Here is a 21,202-nt window from a genome sequence, read left to right as displayed (position 1 = left end):
ATCCCTGCACTGTGGATCATATGTTCTAGTATGAGTACTCAGAAAAAAAAAGAGTACACAGTTAATGGGATGGTGCTTAATGCTATGGGGGGTGGGGCCACAGAGGGGGATAGGAAATGTATTTAGGGGGGAGGGCAGTTTACATCATTCAATGTGGCAGTGAGGGAAAAAGCCTCACCGGGAAATACAGGGTAGGGCAAAACAGATGAAGCAGGTTGAGTGGCTACTAGTTGGGGTTGGGCCATTTTATATACTTGAAAGGATATCTTTGGGAGCAATGACCAAGGATAGAACCTGGTAGAAACCAGCAACATAACATTTATATAATGGTTCTGAATGTGTTTATAAGGAGCTCAAGTAACATCTACCCATACAATGTTACACTGAACCAACTTGATCTGAGGTTTTGGCTTAGTTCACGTAAAGAAATGGACGAAGGAAGCATGCCCTATTGACTCTCATACAACTCTCTGGACTCCCTCCATCTTCTGACTGATCCATGCTGTTCCAGTCTTCATGAAACCAAACCAAAGACATCCAAGCTTTGTCTGCTTTATTTCACTACACTAAGCAATAAGGCAAAACAGGAACCTGCCATTCATAAAGATCAAGGAGTGCCCCTTATTCCCAAAAGGGTCCAAAAAGGATGTTTCTTCACAAATACACATGACAGTTAGCTCATTACACCTACAAGCATTCTGAACAAAAGAAAACGTTGGTGGGCTAATCAAATCACAAATCCAAATTAATTTTGCCTTAAGTTTCCAAAAGTATAGCCTCTAGTGCTAATGACATCTAATTCGCCTGCAGCGGTGCACACTGACTGTGCATTAAAAATCTAATCTAATATACAAAAGCAACAAGAAAATTCTGAATTCACCAGCTGCCGGTGGCAAACCATTTCTACTCACACACAGAATACCAGCTTGCACTGAAAACTTTTTTGAAGAAACAAATCAATGGCTCTGTTATTCTGTAAGTTCATTTGGCTTATGAAGAAAAACATTTCTATGATCAAAAGTGTTTTTGTGTTTCTGTGTCACGGGGGGGTGATGAGACCCATTACTTCAACCTTATTACTTTTGGGAAAAAATACCAGCTATATGCCATAAATGTACAACATACAACTGTGTGTAGTCTATGAAAATGTGTAAACTAAGAAAGCTATTATTTACTTTGCTGCTCTTTCTCCGCTGGCAGATGGGAGCAGTGGCTTCACAGTAAGGTAGTGAAATAAAAATTAATTTGACACTCTGTGGGGGTCACAACAAATTAAACTATTTCTATAGTTTGCAAATTTGTTATTATACAACACCTGCCCCAACTTTTAAGAGGCTAAACCTTACTTATTATTGTCATAATATTAGGGGTATTTTCCTTACTGTAGCACATATATTACTCTGTGGAATATTGTTTCATAAAATTGGCTTGATCTTAAGAGTACCACTTAGTGTCTTTCAAAGGCTTCCTAAATGTAGTTATCTTCCAGGGAGCTGGCAAGATACTTGGTCCTGTCTATATCCTAGATTTCTACATATCTTAACCTTTTCTTCAAAACTAAAGGTTTGAACTTAAAAACAAAATCAGGGCAAACAGAAAATTTCTCTTTTTACCAAAAGTCTGCTGGCCATTTGCTAACAATGCATTTATAGAAAATGTGGTACAGCTTGTGGTCTACTGTCTCAAGTTTCACTGTAGAAAACATCACAGAAATTCAGGTTAACAACCCAACTCCAGGATACAGAATGGAAACAGAATGTGTGCTGTTAGGCAAATGTTCTGGGCTGCTTGCTGAGCTATTTTACAATCAAAATGGTCTTATTTGACACACCATGTGATAAAAGTCAAACTCAGGAAGGGGAAAGGTTCTTTCTTAATATCCAGTTTGGGATTCAAGAGATTATAACTGTTAATCTCCCCTTCAAATCAATGGAAAGAACATTAGTTCAGATCATGTTTACAATCTAACCTTTTAAGATGTTTTGTGCATTCCAGAAGTGAACTTGTCCACCAAGTTTTCTTTGGGCCCTTTCCAGGTCCCAGATATTCAGAATAATCTATTGAGTTAAAGAGGCAGAGCAGAGAAGGGGTGGGGAGTAAGACATATCAAGACTGCCTCCCTGTGGAAGCATTAATCCCTGGGTATTACAGCAAAATTTAAAGTGAATGGAATTTGCCAACCCCTTGATATGACATGTAAGTGCCTTCCTCTCAACTTCTTAAAAAAAAGTTCCATATTCTACTTGGAAAATTTTTTAAGAGCAACCAATAAATAAGTATCCTATATTCACTCAGAAGAGCACATGAGCGTGCCTTAAGAACTTCCAATCACAGAACTAAGACAATGTGACAATTCCATTTTTCTGTCAAATGGAAATCAATGGCACGATGGTGGCCATGATGGCAGGTGAAGAGATACGTTTAGACTGCTAGGTTATGTCTAATGGAACGCAGGAAGCAGTTGGTACATTGAGACCAAGGCCGGATTGTGGCCAATAGGCCTATTTTTCAGTTATAATTTTCAGTTCATCTGTGAGATTATGATCCTGTGTGAGATCAGACCAGGAGATAGTATGTCAGTTTCTCAAGTGGTAACTCTAGTGCCACCCCGAGGAACAGCCATCCCTTTTCCTCAGATGGAGCTATGCTGTTGTATTCAACGTGCAGGGTTCAGTGAGGGAGACACAGACTTTCTGGTGTTAACAGAAGTGAGAGGAACAGCAGTTGCCCTGTGTTCCTAATGCCTGGCCTAGGCCCCGCCCTCCTAGGACAGGACTCAGTAGTGTGTGGGTACATTGTTATAACAGGGGCTAGTGAAGCAGCGGCTTCCACGCTTTAACGTGGATTTGTGGTGACACTGTCCTTTGGGCTCTGCCCGCCAGTGAAACCTTTAAGGGAGAAGTGGGCCCAAGCTGAGTTCCACATGCTGAGTGAGCCAGATGACTTCTGTGCCCTGGTCACTTTCTTCGATGGGGCGGATGGGCGCTGCCAGGTTTTTAAAATCATGCTTCATCTTAAAGCACACGGTCACTTCGCCCTCCTCACGTTGTGGGGTCACCTTGATGAAAATGCCCACTTTGTTGGCCTTTCTGAAGGCTATAATGCTATGGAAGGAAATAAGCACAGTGTTAGGCAGGTTACAAGTCAGCCAAGCCACTAAGACTTACAGTCATTTTATGGCCCAACAGGAAATCTCTGATGACAAGATAGAACCACCATCCTGTTTATCAGCAATGAAGAGTTTCTTCAACAAAACGTTGATCTCCTTATTTTTTAAGTGTTATAAAAGTAAAATATAATCAAGTTCAAATGGTAAAAGGTAAAAGCCTTTCCCCTTATTATTTCCTTCTGCATGAGGGAAAAACTGCAAACACTTTGGTTGTTACAGTAACCTACCAGGTATTTTTTTTTTTTTAATATATTTTATTGATATTTCTACAGAGAGGAAGGGAGAGGGAGAGGGATAGCGAGTTAGAAACATCAATCCAGCTGCCTCTTGCACGCCCCCCACTGGGGATGTGCCCGCAACCCAGGTACATGCCCTTGACTGGAATCGAACCTGGGACCCTTGAGTCCGCAGGCCGACGCTCTATCCGCTGAGCCAAACCAGCCAGGGCTGGGTATTTTTCTGTATTTATAATTTTTTGCTTTTTTAACCAACACAAAAGGGACACATTATTCTACAACTTGCTTTTTTTTTTTTTCACTCTGTTTATCACAAACACTTTTCCATATTGGTACATAAAGATCTTCTCCATTCTCCTTAGGAACCTCCTAGTATTCTATTCTATATTTACCATGATTGTCATACACTGAAGTTGTTGTCAATGTTCCTATTATAAACAAGGGTGCTTTGAAAACCCCTTTTTTACGTTCATCTTTGTGCATATGTGGTATTATTTCTATAGAATAAACAGTGGTCATAACTCAGAGTTAAAGAAATTTCTGGAACACCATAAATCAGTGTTTTTGTAAATAACTTCTATAAATTGGGAATTTTTAGAATAGAAAAAATTCTCTCTAGTTGAAGTTTCCATTTCAGTTTTCTGACATGCACTTGAAGTTTTTGATTTAATAACAGCTTCAGCCCTAGCTGGTTTGGCTCAGTAGATAGAGTGTCGGCCTACGGACTGAAGCATCCTGGGTTCAATTCCGGTTAAGGGCACATGCCCAGGTTGCTGGCTCAATCCCCAGTAGGGGGCATGCAGGAGGCAGCCAATCAATGATTCTCTCTCATCACTGATGTTTCTATCTCTCTCTCCCTCTCACTTCCTCTCTGAAATCAATAAAAATATATTAAAAAAATAACTTCAAAAAGTAATAAAATAAACAGAATTTGAGCTACTGCCCAAATGATACTCAGTCACTCTCAGAAATGTTATTGGAATTAAACATTTACATATTTAAACAGTACTGCATAACTTTAATTTCCAGATATCTAAAAGTCCTATAAAGTATAGTAATGTGAAATATATTAATTCAATTTTGTCAATCTGTCATGTAATTACTCTGACTGGAATTTAATATCTCAGATGATCTATAAGTTGACATTGGCTTAACAAATTTATGTACCTAGTGAATGTAACTTAAGGACCCACATAAAGCAAAAGATTACAGAGAACGCATTTTGTATTGTAGTTATAAACCTTTGTTTTGTATCAGATTCTTTTTTTTTTTTTAATTCAGTCAAAAATAGAAAAAGGAAAAAGTCTGTCTTTCTATCTTTAATTCCCAGGCAAGCACTGCCATCTGGGAAGCTTAAAAAAATTTCAGATTTCTGGTGCCCCCCTACACCTGTTGAAAATAATCTCTGGGGTGGAGCCCAGGATTCTACAGAACTATAAAACAAAACAAACCACCTGCCCTGATGCTTTCTCAACTTAATTCATAATCACTGTACTAATCTTACCTTTGCTCTCACTTTATTTTTCCAACCCATCCTATGTTCTCTCTTCTTTCCAATATCTTGCTGAGGGAGCTTCTGATTATTCTGTTACAAAACCTTAAATGTTCCCTGTGCCAGTATATTAAGCTACTGCTTCTCAGCCCCAGACCCACCTTCTACATCTTGGTTTGTGACCCAGGACTCTGCTAACCCATTTCTGCTCTGTAAGCTGGCTTCCTGTCAGGTTCCCGTTAGGGGGACACTAAAGGGAGACGAGAGCATGCAGGAAGGAGGGGCTTGCTCCTCCCTGGGAGCTTGCTGTTTGTGTGCGGTTCCCATGGGCATCACTCCAGCAATGCTCCTTCACCCAGAAAGTGGCAAGAGCCAGCTATAGTTTTCCAACTCTTGCATAACCAGCTGAATTGTGCACACCTCTTCCGCCACCCTGAGATGTCAGCACCTGTAAAGCGTGTCCCCTCTCACCTCCCCACAGGTCTGAATTTCTGCTCCACCGGGGTCCTCCTTCAAGTTTCTACATTTTAACAATTTTAACCATTTCCCCTTTGTTCCCTCAGCCCTGGGGTGGTAGCTGTTTCATAAAATTGCCATCTCTGGGATACTTCAGAGGTTTTTTTTAACCTCTGAAGTGACCCAGTTAACAATTCTTTATATTAAATCCTCTCTGTTCAAATAATTGACATGATTTCTGTCTTCAGACTGGATGCTGATGATGCATTCCCTTCAGGAAAAGGTTTGGTCTTTCACTTTTCAGTTATTAGGTATGAGAGAGTAAAATCTACTAATTACTCTGAGAGAGTGAGGGTAGGGGTGGACAAATCCAATGATAAATCTATAGGGATAGTGTATTCTGTTAGCAACCTGTATTCTGTCCACAACCATTATAAACCATGCACTTGAAATGTTTTTAACGTGGGAAAATGTATTTATGTGAAAAACACAAAGGTTAAAACAACGTGCTTACAGAATGATACCAATAATGGAAGGACAAACACCAAAATGTTAATGATGCTTATCTCTGGTGGTTAGATTTTATTTTCTTCTTCATGGTTTATATGCATTTTCAAAATTTCTATAATAATAATTATTTTTATAAGAAGGAAAACTTATTTTTTAAAATGCAGATAAAATATTTAGGATCTCAAGTAGGCCCCTTGTATCAGCCAATGTGGGGGAGACGGGGTGTCACAGAAAGATCACTCACTCGGGATCATCCTGAAAGTCCTGGGGCTCTGCCAGCTCATCGTACTCAGCGGCTGCGTCCTTGCCGGCCAGCACCAGTTCTTTGGGTGGCACCACCACCTGGAAAACAAGAGAGATAGGCCTTCCTTAAAAGGCATCTGTGTTGTAGGACATTAATTCAACAGCAAAGTATTACAGTGATGCAGACATTTAGAAATAATTAGCAAGACTCAAACATGTAGTATGATAGCACTTACATGAAGTTTAAAATCACTGTTTAAAAACAGACATTTCCAGTAAAAATATAAGGACAAAAAAATTTAAGGGAATGATAAAGTCAAGGGAGTGCTTACTTCACTGTGGCTGCATTGGGAAATTCAAGTGGGAAGGATGTAGGGGTTTTAATTGTGTCTTTAATATTCTATTTCTTAAGGGGATGGAAGTACATGGGTCTTTGCTACATTAGTCTTCAAACTTTGTGGTGTATGCGAAACAATTCATCTTTTTTTTCCTTTCTTAATACATTTTTTTTATTGATTTCAGAGAGGAAGGGAGAGAGAGATAGAAACATCAATGATGAGAATCACTGATTGGCTGCCTCCTACACGCCCACTTCTGGAGATTGAGCCTGCAACCCAGGCATGTGTCCTTGACTGGAATTAAATTTGGGAACCTTTAGTCCGAAGTCTGATGCTCTATCCACTGAACCAAAACAGCTAGGGCTTTTTTTTTTTTTTTTTTTTTAAAGAAACACATAAAGGAGAAACACGGGTTGCAACATAATATTTTCTGAAACGGGGATGTTGGGTATGTTTATGGTCATGGAAAACAAGCATTCTTCAGACTTAGTATCCTCCTGTTGTAACTAGGCTTCAACTTTGCTATGTCAGAGGTTAACAGATGACGTCAACTACATTTCTAATTATGGATACAAATGTGGCTGAGGAGTGTAGAGAGAAAGAAATACAGCAAATTCACAAGCTGAGTATATGCATCAGGCAGTTATTTCTGTTTCTACCATTACTGGAACAGCTTAGTGTTATTTAACAAAGATAAAAAGAAACAAGAAGAGAGGTGTGTCATCTCTCTTTGGAAGTAATGCTAATCAGTGAAATAATAAGTCCTCCACTTAAGGACTAAAAGGAAGAAAGCCCTCATACATAAAGCGCAAGGAAGAAAAAAAGGGATAGGATCAAGACATTCTCTACTAAGAAGTATTATTTGAATAACAGCTAATTACAGACATAGGTATCCTTTCTACCAATCTCTATTAATAAATATCACGTTGAATTATGAGTCAGTAATAGGTGGTCTATAGAGAAAGGTCTTGATCTAAAATATCAAGTACTTGATGAATCACCAAATAGCGAAATGGAGAAAGGCCATATTTCATTCATTCACCTAACAATGAGAGTCAAAATCAACTATTTAATGTTTAGTTAGTGCTATGTATCCTCTATATAAGCAGAACACATACAGAGGAGGCATACCAGCTTTTAAAGGAGATACTATTTCCTATGAGTCTTGCAGAATAAGCATTCATTACACTGAAAGAGTGGTGTGGGCATGCAGGCCAGGAGAGTGGGGACAGGAGAGGCATTCTAGATCAAAGGTCCTCAAACTTTTTAAACAGGGGGCCAGTTCACTGTCCCTCAGACATTCCACACAGGCAGCAGCGGAAAAAACACCCGGCGGGCCGGATAAATGTTTTCGGCAGGCCGCAGTTTGAGGGCGCCTGTTGTAGATAAAAGAAATAGCATATGCAATTCACCAGCTTGACAGTTCACAACCCACTGGATCTGCCTGGATCTCAACCAATAATATGTATGATTTGGAGAATGTTAGATTTGGGGATCTGGTGGAAAACCATCTGAAGAACAGAGAGAGGTGAGGACATTAAGGAGTTCTTCTTCTATGTCAAGGAATTTGAATTTCATCTCAGAGTCAGAGGAATAGCAAGTAATCAGCATGTCATGATCAAAATTAGATTTTAGAAAGATCACCCTGGTGACAAGACAGAAGGTGGACTAGAATGGAAGTGGGGGTGGACTGAAAACAGTGAGGTCAGTTAGGAAATTACTACAGTCCAGGTAAGAAGTGATGAATCTTTCAAACAGGGCAGTGGCAGTGTGTCTGCAGAGAAAGTAAAACCTTTGGAGGTAGAATCAAAAGAACTGATGACTACTTGGATGTAGAAATGAGAGACAGCACAGAGTCCTTTAAGCCAGGTCAAATGAGGTCACTCCAGGAAAAATCAGGGTCAGAACAAGGCAAAATGCTCCCACCTTAGCAGTGCTGTTGGTATTATCAGGGTCCCCTTCATCGCACTCCAGCAGTGTCACATGGGTGAGGTTCTCCACTGGATTCGTAAGAGTCAGGAGAACCTGGCTCTCCTGTGAAATAGGAAAAGCATCTCAGACATGTTCCACTACTGCCACCTAGGTCCACTTTCTTAGCTGCTATACCAAATATTTCACAAAATCATCACCTGTCTTCCCTAATCAGTTCTCAGAAATAACACCCACCTATACCTCTCTATCACTGCATTCTCCAAGTGCTCACTCATTCCTACTCTATTATTTATATGTTAGGCCATATACTCTCTAGAGGTGCTATTTCACTGAAGAAATGGGACAGATCCCATAGAAAGGGCAAGTTACTAGATCCAGAAAGCCTAAGAAATGTATATAATCTAAGTGATTAAAGTTTACAACTCTTGCTCCACCCAGTCCTCCACTTAAGGACTAAAAGGAAGGAAGCCCTCATAAATAAAATATGGGAGCCACAGTCTCATCAGATATAATAACAGAAAAAAATGGCACATCAAGACTGTAAGATGTTTAAGATTTTTTGAACCATAGTTTACCCTTATGTACTCTGAGATTAGCAAAAAAAGTTTAAAATGAACAGGGACTTTATAAATGTCTTCATGGGCACCATGAAAGGGAGAACTAAAGAGGCTGCTGCAGACCTAGCTGGTTTGGCTCAGTGGATAGAGTGTTGGCCTGTGGACTGAAGGGTCCCAGGTTCAATTCCAGCCGAGGGCACATGCTGGGGTTGCAGGCTTGATCCCCAGTAGGGAGTATGCAGGAGGCAGCCGATCAATGATTCTCTCATCAATGACGTTTCTATCTCTCTCTCCCTTCCTCTCTGAAATCAATAAAAATATATTTTAAAAAAGAAAAAGTAAAGAGGCTGCTGCAGAATGTTCTACAATTCATAATGGGGTGTAGGGGGAGGAAAGGGCATAGATAAGGCCCTCCAAGTAGAGAGGAGCTGTGGTATAGAAGAAATCTAGATGCTTCCTGTTATTGGCTGCATACGCACACGAGATGATGGAAAAGAGCTAAAGATGCCGGTGGGATTCAACGTCTTTCTTTCCCCACCCGTTTCCATCTCTCTGTATATGCACACTGCTCCTTCTGCATACATTCATAGATGTTAAGAATCCCAGCTAAAGAACTTTAAAATCTCAATCCCTTTATTATTCCAAACTTTCTTCTCTTTTATCCCTTGCTCACTGCATTCATGCCAAATATACACAGCCACCCACCCACACATGCACACATCTTCAATCAAGGAATTCTTTCTTTTCCTGTTAATAAAGCAAAGTACTAACCTTCATGTAGCGAAGGTTGGGAATTGACATGATTCTCACTTCTGGGATGTAATTGCTGTGAATGAATAAAAAAAATGCATTAATAGTCACTGGAGTCTCAAAAAATTACTTTTTTTTTAGATAGTGCAGCAAAGATATGATTTCTTCATGTTAATTAGAACATGCCAAATGAAAAGAATTTTAGAGAATCTAAGACATTAGAACAAATTGGTAATGAGTTCTTTCTAAAATCTTATGTATCCTTCTACTTTAGAGCCAATAGTTGTGTGGGTATCATGGAAGATACATATTTTTGAGAATTTATTAGTTCATTTCTATAAATCTAAAAGCTAATTATAGGATCCAAGAATGATTGAATACCATATTGCAGGAGTATAAAAACACTAGCACACACTTTTATATAGTACTTACTATGTGCCAGGTAAGTTTTTAAGTACTTTTCAAATATGAACTCCAGTACCCTTCAATGCAACTGCATGAGATAGGCATTATTATTACCCCCATTATAAAGACGAAGCAGCCGGGCTTGGGAAAAGAAGGAACCTGCTGATAAGTGGCCAGGATTCAAACCCAGGCAATCCAGCTCCAGGGTCCTTGCTCTTACCCACTATCTTATGCTGCCTTTCAAAATAAGACCACAAAATTGTACTCACATGTGTTTGTTCTGGACTCAAACTGTCCAGGTTCAAATCCCAGTTCAATATTTATATACCAAAATATTTCTTTGTAAAGGCCAGGACAAGATATTTACCTCTTTTGCTTTGTTTTCTCAATTTTAAAATGAGGAGAACAATAGTATCTATGCCTTGAGGTTATCGTGAAGAATACATTAAATAATGTATGTAAAAGTGCTTGGAACAAAGTACTCATAAATGTTAGTAATTGTGCATATCCTTCCTATATAATAAAAGGCTAATATGCAAATCGACCAAATGGCAGAATGACTAGTCACTATGATGTGCACTGACCACAGGGGGCAGACGCTCAACACAGGAGCTGCCCCTTGGTGGTCAGTGCTCTCCCACAGGGGGAGCACCACTCGGCCAGAAGCCGGGATCACAGCTGGTGAGCACAGTGGTGGTGGCGGGAACCTCTCTTGCCTCCACAGCAGCGCTAAGGACCCATCGGGGATGTCTGTGTGGAGCAGGCCTAAACCGGCAGGCGGACATCCCTCGGGATCCCGGACTGAGAGAGGGCACAGGCCAGGCTGAGAGACCCCCTTCCCCAAGTGCACGAATGTCGTGCACCAGGCCTCTATTATTAACTTAAGACAAAATCTATTGCAGACACTAAAAGTGTGTGTATAGGGGGAGGGTTATGGAGAAGTGAACCTTAAAATAGAGGTAATAAGGTATTTTAACTTCAGACTAAATATTTTCCACGCTGGTCATCAGGTCTACCTGAGTAACTTAATACAAATCCAAGGGCCCCATTATCAAGAATTTGGATTTAGCAGGTGTGACGTGTGGTATGGCCAGAGCACATATATTAAGATTCCCAGGCAAATACTGCCATGATGTCAGAAAAAAAGCATTTTTGCTCAAAGCAAGCTTAAGAAATTAATGCTAGGTACATCCTACCATTCAGGATTTCTGTGAAGTGTGTAAGTCTTAAGAAAGGTGTGTGCAGAGACTTCACATGTACCATTTTTATAGTTTTCTTCCTTGCTAACCAGTCATGTATTAAATAATAGTTAGGAGAATAGAACATATTTTATGGTGATTTACATTTATAAAGCATTTGCAAACATAATAGCTCAAATGATTCTTCTCACATCCCTTACAGGGAGGCAGGACTGGTATTCCCATTTCACAGATGAGGGAAATAAGTTTAGACAAACAGAATAAGTAACAGAACCCATATGAGGCCCTTTTAGTACCTTTCCTCCTAACTCACCAGATCAGCACTTCTCAACCTTTTGACTGGCACTGACTTTTTAATTGCTGCATAATATTCTACAGCATTAGTGTATCTCAATTTAATCAACTATTTCTTTGATAGTGGTTAATCAGCTTGACATTGAAATTATTTCAAGCTTTTGTCATTAAAATGTTATACATCCTTATAAATGTATCTTTAGATATTGGTACTTTTGTTTCTACAGAATAGATTCCTGAGATGGTACTGCTGGGTTAAAAGTCTGTGTAATTTCGTCTTGATAGTCCAAACCATTCTCCAAAAAAGACTAGCAAATCACAAGCCTGCCATCAATATGAGAAAATATTCACCCAAATTCTCAGGAACACCAGATGCTTTTTATTTTTTTAAAGTTTTTCTAACAAGTCTCAGCATCTTTCCATTTGGTATTTATTGGCCATTCAAATTCCTCTTTTGTGAGCTGCCTGTTCAAATCCTTTCCAATTTGTAAGGAATTCTGCAGTCCACGGTATTAAACTTACTTGTCAAGAATGGCAAATACTCTTTTCTTTTTTTTAATTTAAAAAATATATATTTTAGTGCTTTTACATAGAGGAAGAAACATTTGTAGAGAGAAACATCAATGAGATCAGTTGCCTCCTGTGTGCCCCCTACTGGGGATTGAGCCCACAACCAAGGTACATGCCCTTGACCAATATTGAACCCGGGACCCCTCAGTCCGCTGGCCAACGCTCTATCCAGAGCCAAACCGGTTAGGGTGGCAAATACTCTTTCTTGTTCTACTGTCTCAAGACTTTGTTTTTGTCGATTCTGTTTTTACAATTCAAGTTATTGTTTTTTGCTAAGGTCAAAGCTGTCTATTTTTTCCTTAGTGCTTCTGAGTTTCCTGCCTTACTTACCCTAGGACAGATTCTCGCACCCTAAAGTCAAGACAATATTTTTCTCATTTATCAAAATATTCTTCTTGTTTGACAAGTGATTTTCATACACAAAAATTCCCTTCTACTAACAAGTCCTAGTGAGTTAACACTAACTTAGTCACTTTTATCATATTCAGTGAAGCATTATTGGAACATAGTTAAATAAAATGAACATTGTTACAGGGTACTCTTCAATCTACTATACTCTATTATTATTTTTTACTTTAATTTCTAAAAAGATAATTTCTAAACTTTGGTACTTTGTAATTTGTAATGAATGATGATGAGTGACTCTCTACCCAACAGTTCACCTACCTCAATGCCCCAGACCACACTATCACTGTGTCACGAATACAAACATACCCTGGATTTTGTCTATAGATTTGCCTTAAACTTCATGGTGTATAATTCAAAACATAAACAGGACCAGAACAAGATTATTTTGATGTCGTTTTTCTTTTCTTTTTTAAGAAAGAAAAAAAAAATCCACACACCCTAAAACAGTAACCAAAAATACCCATCCCAAAATACTCACACAGCAACCAGCTGGATTTTAAATTTGATAGATGTTGGGTTAAATTCTGGCTTGCTCAAATTATGTTCACATTTCTAAAAAAGTAAAAAATATATCAGAGGAAAACAAGAACACATTCTGCTGATCCAGGGAGCTACTAAGTTTAGAAGGATAGCATTTACTAGAGCCATGGTCGGCAAACTGCGGCTCGTGAGCTACATGCAGCTCTTTGGCCCCTTGAGTGTGGCTCTTCTACAAAATACCACAAAATACCACGTGCGGGCACACACATACAGTGCGATTGAAACTTCGTGGCCCATGCGCAGAAGTCGGTATTTTGTGAAAGAGCCACACTCAAGGGGCCAAAGAGCCGCATGTGGCTCGTGAGCCACTGTTTGCCGACCGCTGTACTGGAGTTTTGTTTTACTAGTGTTTTGCTGCAAAACCACGTTTTGAAATAGTGTGTGCTACGGATAACCAACATATACAAAAGATGTTTTGAACTTCTGGATATAGCAACCACACTATCAAAAATTTTATTTTTGCAATGCAAACTACTGAAATAATAAAACTAACATAATGAGTACTTACTATATGTGCTAAACAATGTAGATTTTGTTGATTTTTCTTCTTTCTTGTTTTCTTTTATATTACTTTTTAGTCCTTTTTATTTCCTCTCTACTAGCCTAGAAGGTATACATTCTTGGTTTAAGTAGATTTAAACATCACATCAACTTATGAGGTAGGTGTATTATTGACCCCATTTCATAGATGATGAAAATGGGGGAGAGGAAAAATACATAATCTGTGCAACTTCATGGAGCTATTAAGAATTGGAACATTTAAATCCAAGTATTATGATTCCAGATATCATGTTTTAAAATACAGTAACAATTATTTACTTATATCTTGAATGGCTACTACATGCACCTGGTTAAAAAAACTGTTTTAACAATATAAAAAAAGGTACATTATAAAGATACCCATTACCTGTCCCCCTGTGCCTCTCCCGAGCCAACCAGTTTCTCATGTTTTTTCACAAATAGCCTATGCATATAAAAGTATATGAATACATCGACTTTCTTGTTCACAATAACATACAAGGGCCATTCTACCCTTTGATGCCCCCCCCACCCCCCCACTTAATCTGTCTTGGAATTCCATACCAGCACATACAGAGGTGCCTCTGTATCCTACTTAACGATTCCTATTACTTCTTTAACTGTACCCAGATTGATGTTTCTATGATTTTGTTTCTACAAAATCATAGAAACAAGTATTCTGCAGTAAGTATTCTTATACATCAATCATTTTCCACATGTGTAAATGTCTATGTAGAATACTTTCTTAAAAGTGGATCAATAGGTATGTGCATTTGTCATTTTGATAGATACTGCCAAACTGCTAACTTCTGCCAACCTGGTAATTTATGAAATGGTATCTCACTGTAGTTTCAATGTACATTTCTGATTACTGTGTAAGTCTGAGTTATCTTTCCTATTTATTGGGTTTTGGGATTTCCTCTGCCATGACTTGTATAGTTAGTATCTACTGGTTATTTTTATACTAAGATACCTTTTCCTTACTGATTTGCTAAAGTTCTTTACATACTCTGGATACTAATCCTTTGTTAATTATATACCTTTCAAATTACTTTTCTCAGTCTATGGTCTCTTTTCATTTCACTATGGGTTTTCTCTGAAGAGTGGGTTATCAAAATGATACCCCCCCACACCCCCGTCACTGTCAAATCAATAAACATATCCTCAGGTGAGGATAAAAATACTATTATTATCCCTAAAAAAATGAACAACTCTTTTAATAGCATAAAAAAATACGTTTAAATTTCCCCAAAGGTTTCATAAATTTTCTTTCCTTCCTGATCTCCTTTCTTCTTTCTTCTCTGGTCCCCTTCTTTTTTCCTGTTGTTTAAATCAGGAATTAGATAACGTCTACAGAATGTGACTGATATGCCTCTTAGGTCTCTTCTGATTTCATGCTGTGTTATTTGGTAACAGTAGCCACTATTCACATGTGGTTAATTAAATGAATTTAAGATGAAAGATTCAGTTCCTCAGCTGCATTGTCACATTTCAAGTGCTCAGTAGCCACATGTGACTAATGGCAACCATGCTGGACTGTGTGATACAGAATATTTTCATCATCAAAGGGAATTCTGTTGGATAGGACTGATATAAAAGGTTTCCTTTCTGTAGTTTTCTTTCTTTTACAATTTATTTATTGAAGAAACTCCATTGCTTCTTCTATAGATTCCCAGAGCCTGGATTTTTCTTCTTTCTTACTTTATTTTAAATTGATTATTTTTTATCAGTCCTCTTTGTTTCCACTCTACTAAACTAATAGCTAAATATTATTTCACTAATCTTTTAGGGGTTAGTACTATGAACTTAATCTTCTGATACCATATCTGTAAAACAAGGGTAACAATAGTACCTACACCTCACAGAGTTGTAAGGATTGAATTTATGTTGAAAGTATTTAAAATGTGCCTGGACACCTATACATTCTCTATATTTACTATCTTACAGAGATGTTTATATTGTCCAGACACCAATCACGTTGACTTTATTTTTGCTTTTCCCTGATACAAATGGCAACTCTACTTACCCGGCAGCGCAGGGACCGTTTGATCAGAAGATGTTTGTGACGAGGATAGAGCTGAGAAGCACAGACTGGCTGGAAGTCAGGCTGTAAGAGGCGCTGCTGAAGGGTGGTTACTAGCATGAAAGGCAGAAACCAGCCTCAATTTAGGCACTTGCTCAATATCAGACTTATACAAAATAATTACATAAAACAACACGGCTTTTGTGAATAGTGTTCTTCAAAAAACTACCATATAAGAATGGGACATTTTAAAATTCTTCAAATGTTTATTTCTATTATATCTACTTTGTTTTCGACGATTCATTTTACTTATAACAACTATGCTATTAGAAATCTCAAATCGCAAGGCATAAGAGTAACAAAAGTAGAATTAAGTTGTAAAATATAAACCAAGTAGAATCGTGTATAAAATTACCCTCTGTTAAATTGACTGGTCTTGTATAATAGTCTTCAGGTAGAGGTTCCACTTCATCTACAGCTTGAGCTGGCTCAATCTTTATCTCTTTCTGGTCCTCTCCTTCTTTAAGGCTAAAAGAGGAAAAGTAGCAATTTCTCAAGGGTCCACCTGATTATTTTCAAATTCTCTGATATCAAAAATTGAAGTATTCCTCTATTATAGAATATTCTTTCTGTTTAGGTCTCTTCTAAGTATGAGAATCTTCTTCACCACTGGCAACTGTTATTTATTTATTTAAAAATCACATTCCTTCAATATTCATTTTGATACCTGCTTTTTCTCCTCAAAGGCACTTAATGTCCAAACTTACGAAAGTCCAGCCAGGGTACTGATGGTTGCACCAGCTCGTGGTCGCTGAAGCCTGGTTCCAAGACCATATTTGTCCTAAACAGAGTTCAGAAATTCCTATTAGAAGTTCCACCTTTAAACATCCTATTTATCAAAAGAAAGAATTTTGGGTGGGACAGCATGAGAAGCTCAGGGAAATAAGCAAAAAACAAGCAAACAAAAACAAACTAATTTGAAAGCTTCTTTTAAAGAGAGAAATTTGTAGCCCCCACATCATCTTATCCTATATAATAAAAAGCTAATATGCAAACTGACTGAATGGTAGAACAACCAGTCGCTATGATGCGTACTGACCACCAGGGGGCAGATGCTCAACACAGGAGCTGCCCCCTGGTGGTCAGTGCACTCCCACAGGGGGAGCACCACTTAGCCAGAAGCTGGGCTCATGGCTGGTGAGTGCAGCAGCGGTGGCAGGGGCCTCTCCAGCCTCCGCGGCAGCGCTAAGGATGTCTGTCAGTCGGACATCCCCTGAGGGCTCCTGGACTGTGAGAGGGCACAGGCTGGGCTGAGGGACCCCACCCCCCACCCGAGTGCACAAATTTCGTGCACCAGGCCTCTAGTTTTTAAAATAGTAATTAAAGTACCAACATGAAGACTGAAAATACATTAACATAGTAAACTGAACAAAATGTGTGTTTTTTTTAAACTAGTAATCTAAATATCTAAGCGATGGTTTAGACCAGAGCTACGTGGAGTGTCTAAGACACATGATGAATGTCTTCTTGGAACACCAGTGATCATCTGCTAACTTCTTTAGGGCTAGCAAGAATTATAAAAGAGAACTTACCACTACATGAATAGTGTGTTGCTGTAGGCCCCAAAATAGCAGGTTGCAACAGAGACAAAAAAAAAAAATGCAGCATAAGATAGAAGCAAACTCATATAGCAGGCAGGTTATGTGGAAAAGTTGAAAGAATTATGCACTTAATTCAAATCCCTCTCCTAAATACACTGGTGCATATGCTGTTTGTACCACTGGACTATGCAGAAAAACGCATTAAGATTTCATTAAGTCTTTGGCAAATGTAAATGCCTTGTGAGTTTTTTATTTTTATTGATTTTCTTTTTTTAAGACAGAGAGAAAGGGAGAGGGAGAGATAGAAATGTTGATGAGAGAGGAACATCATCAATCAGCTGCCTGCTGCACGGCCCCTACTAGAGATTGAGCCTGCAACTGAGGTACGTGCCCTTGACTGGAATTGAACCTGGGACCCTTTAGTCTGCAGGCTGATGCTCTATCCGCTGAGCCAAACCAACTAGAACTGCCTTGTGAGTTTTAATGCTTTATTAAATTCTAGATATTTTTATATAGACCTTACCAATTTGTAGGATTTTGATAGCTTAACGAATTCTCATGCAGAAGCAGTATGACAAGTTATTTAACCTACACAGATCACATTTCCTCAACTGTAAAATGAGAATATAACATCTATTCCACAAGATTATTATGACGATTAAATAAAATAATATGTGTAAAGTGCCTAGCACACTACTTGACACATCATTCACTGCCATTCAACAAATGGTATTTATTAAAAGCCAACCTGCATGGCTCCGAGCAAACACACAGAAAACAAATTGTTCTGTGATAGCAAATAAAACTTGGGGACAATAATAAAAGCCCCAAATCTTAATCTCTTTCTTCTGATGGGTAGCATGCAAACTAGTAAAGAATGACTTCCATAAATACTTCCTATCAAAAATTACACTTGCATATATTACTATCTATTTAGCCACACAAGTACATTGTGTAAAACTCAGTGTTTTTTTATACTGGAGAAATATGGGAAGGTGCCCCCCAAATTACAACTAGAGCCAGAAAACCACCACTACGAGGATGTCAAATTTGGACTATGTGAGAATATGAATAAAATCTACCACTTCCGAGTTTCTGTAATATTCCAAAGTTGTTACAGTTCTGTGGTGCCTATAGAATTAAACACTAGCCTCTTTGGAGAATAATCAGAAGAGAAAGGGGAGTGATGGAGAAACACAAACGTCCTTAAAACTCGGAGAACTAATGATGTGGTAAAAGCATAACCTTTCTGTTACCCATCCTTCAGGAATCACAGTTCTCATGTCACAGAGGTCTTGACCAATGAACTGCAAACTCCTTTTTGTGCCAAGTGCTCACCGAAAAAGCCAAAGGCATATAGTTTCTACGCCGTGCCAGTTTCTTGCGATCTCGTTCAACCTTCTCTTTCTGAGCAAGCTGCTGGTAATATTCAATCAGTTTGTTCATCTGTAACAAATCAAAGACTCAGTATTTTGTTTCATGAAAAAGCTAACAGGAAACATACGAAATTTATCAACTACACTAGCTAGACACATAATAAACAGAAAAAACAAATTAGTAAGGTGGCAGGTTTGCCCTTTTCTTCAAAGAGAATTTATCTTCTTGAGAGTTTGTTTGGAGGTTCTAGCAGGGGAGCGCAGCTACTCGTATACCCTTGACCGAAGACCGGTCCTCTTCGACCGAGCGCGCAGCTTCGGGAGGGACGCACATGGATCGGTGAGGGAGGAGGGGGACACCCGCCTAGCCAGCCAGATCAGCCGAATCAACCCTGGCGATCAATGGGGTGACAGATGTCGCAGCCAGATCGCCCTCACATCCAATTTATCTTCTTTACATGATGCATTTCGGAATTGAAATGGAACCCTCAAGGTGAACAATGGGAATAAATGGGCAATGAAAAGGCTTGGAAATGTCATCCTCTCTCTTCACTGTTCTTTTACTTCATTACTTATTTCCTCTCACAAAAGCTCCTATTTTTTCTGCATGCCCCCAGGACCATCTATTTCTAAGAATGTGACATTTCATATTCTATATTCTCCTCCACTGCATCCCACATTTTCATTTTTAAAATATATTTTAATAATAAAAACAATGTTAATTGGGAAATTGTTATAAATTGTTAATTGGGAAAAATTTAAACAATGTATAAACAAAAAATAAGTGAAACTTCTCTTTTATCTCTTGTGCCCAAACCTACCCTGCCCTCACCAGAGGTATCCATTATTAGAGTTTAGATAGCTTTCTTACACATTTACAGGCACAGGTATGACATTAAAAAAGCTCATGTGTAGACATACAGCATTTATATGTAAAAAATAAATACAGGTCTTTTTATTTTTCATATAAGAAAAAAAACTTATAACGTTCTTTTCCACTGAAAGTATCATAAACTTCCCATCCAGTACAAATACACCTGCCTCATTCTTTTTTAAAAGCTGCACCTTATTACACAGGACAGATGTTTTATTAGGTATTTAGCCATTTCCTATGATAGGACTTAATGGTGTCCTGGTACCCACACTTGTCCTCTCACTGCAGTAGCAATTATGTTTTAGAAACACTAATCTGATCCTGGCAAGTTTTAGCTTAAAACCTTCAAAGGCTTTTCAGACTCCTTACCTCGGTCTACATGGTCTGACAGCAAGTACTTCTCTCCAGTAGCTCGATGCTATGCTCCACTCATCCCACTCACCTTGTCTACAACCTGCTTTGCTTCTTCCACTTATAAGCTCCTTGCATATGCTGTTCCCGTCTTCAATTCTTTCCCTTCTGTGCTTGCTGTCCGCAAATCTTAGAAACATCCTCAGATATAGACCTAACTAGTTGAAATTCCCCCTAATAAATGTCCACATGGCACAATTTCTCTTCTTCATGTTAGTCTTTCCTGTACCTGAGGATTATTTGATTAATTTTGTTTTCCCATTAGACTTAAGCTCTATGAGGGTAGAAACCATGTATCCTTATTGTTCAGGGCAGTCCCTGGCACATAGTAAGTGCTCGATAAATGTGTGATGAATGAATATATATTTTTGTGCATAAGTGTAAGTACTTCTATAGGTCAGAGTCCAGAAAGTAGATACTGCTGAGAGCTCAAGAAATTTGTACTAATTTATACTTACAACAGTATATGTAAAAAGGTCCAATTCCCCATACCATCATCCAGGATATTTTTAGTATTTCTAATTTTTGCTAATGTCATAAGTGGATAATTATAAATTGTATTTAACCTGCAGTTTGTACATACTTCATTTCAATAGTATTTCATTATCTTTTTCACATTCTAGTTCCAGGGGCAAAAAAAATCAGCTCTAATGTATACTATAGAGATCAATTCTGTATGAACTGTTAAAGGATGCTCCAGTCATGATTCTATAAGCAACCACTACTGAGTCAAAGGGCATCTTCTAAATTTGTGGTGTTTCCAGGAACTAAGATGTCTATATGTTGATGATATTTCTAAGAGTATTTGAGAACAAATGGAAACTCAACTTAGTTGGTGGGTTATGTGAAAAACAAAAGCATATTGTTTCCTTTGTCCAATTCACACTCGAGTACAGAACTAAAACTATACCTAAGTTTTTCTATTAACTTAATGGGGAAAACTGCCATTGTGATTTAGTATCTTATAATGAGAAGCACTTTCTATGTGCAATAGACACCAAAATACATGTCATGGGCTTCTAAGCACAGGCTATATCCACTGATAAAATGGAAGATACTGAGTCTTTCTCTCCATCTTTCCTTATTTCATCCTCTCTCTAATGTCCCTTTACTTACCCGTTGAGTGTGAGGATTTTCAGGTTCCTGCCAACCACCACTAGCTGCAAAATAAAGGAACATTAAGAAGAATTTTATAATTTTATTTTCACAAAAATAGGTCATTCTGCAGGCCACAAAATAAAACTTAAAAAAACATAAAATCACAGAACTTCCAAGAATGAGTCCTAGAAATGATATAGA

At 38.4% G+C, this 21,202-nt stretch overlaps 1 protein-coding gene across 2 annotated transcripts in view; it reads right to left on the bottom strand.

Moving 5' to 3' along the window:
• Positions 1 to 536: 536 nt before the first annotated feature.
• DCTN4 (dynactin subunit 4) overlaps positions 537 to 21,202 on the bottom strand; it is a 33,314-nt gene continuing 12,648 nt past the window's right edge. Inside the window, exons 4-14 of one of the 2 annotated variants that reach the window (XM_070414584.1) lie at positions 21,020 to 21,063; positions 18,581 to 18,688; positions 17,234 to 17,254; positions 16,409 to 16,482; positions 16,057 to 16,169; positions 15,645 to 15,754; positions 13,038 to 13,111; positions 9,705 to 9,759; positions 8,371 to 8,478; positions 6,108 to 6,205; positions 537 to 3,104 (exon numbers count right to left, since the gene is read on the bottom strand). In XM_070414584.1, coding sequence (XP_070270685.1) covers positions 2,891 to 3,104; positions 6,108 to 6,205; positions 8,371 to 8,478; positions 9,705 to 9,759; positions 13,038 to 13,111; positions 15,645 to 15,754; positions 16,057 to 16,169; positions 16,409 to 16,482; positions 17,234 to 17,254; positions 18,581 to 18,688; positions 21,020 to 21,063 — 1,019 coding nt within the window. In that variant the 3' untranslated portion in view covers positions 537 to 2,890. The remainder of the gene's footprint in view (positions 3,105 to 6,107; positions 6,206 to 8,370; positions 8,479 to 9,704; positions 9,760 to 13,037; positions 13,112 to 15,644; positions 15,755 to 16,056; positions 16,170 to 16,408; positions 16,483 to 17,233; positions 17,255 to 18,580; positions 18,689 to 21,019; positions 21,064 to 21,202) is intronic. The other variant, XM_070414585.1, reaches the window with a different exon arrangement.

The sequence above is a fragment of the Myotis yumanensis genome, unplaced genomic scaffold, assembly GCF_028538775.1.
Source record: "Myotis yumanensis isolate MYYU_CA2020_CCGP unplaced genomic scaffold, mMyoYum1.0.hap1 SCAF_5, whole genome shotgun sequence".
In the NCBI taxonomy this organism is placed as follows: domain Eukaryota; kingdom Metazoa; phylum Chordata; class Mammalia; order Chiroptera; family Vespertilionidae; genus Myotis; species Myotis yumanensis.
This window is presented reverse-complemented; position numbering and strand designations above follow the sequence as displayed.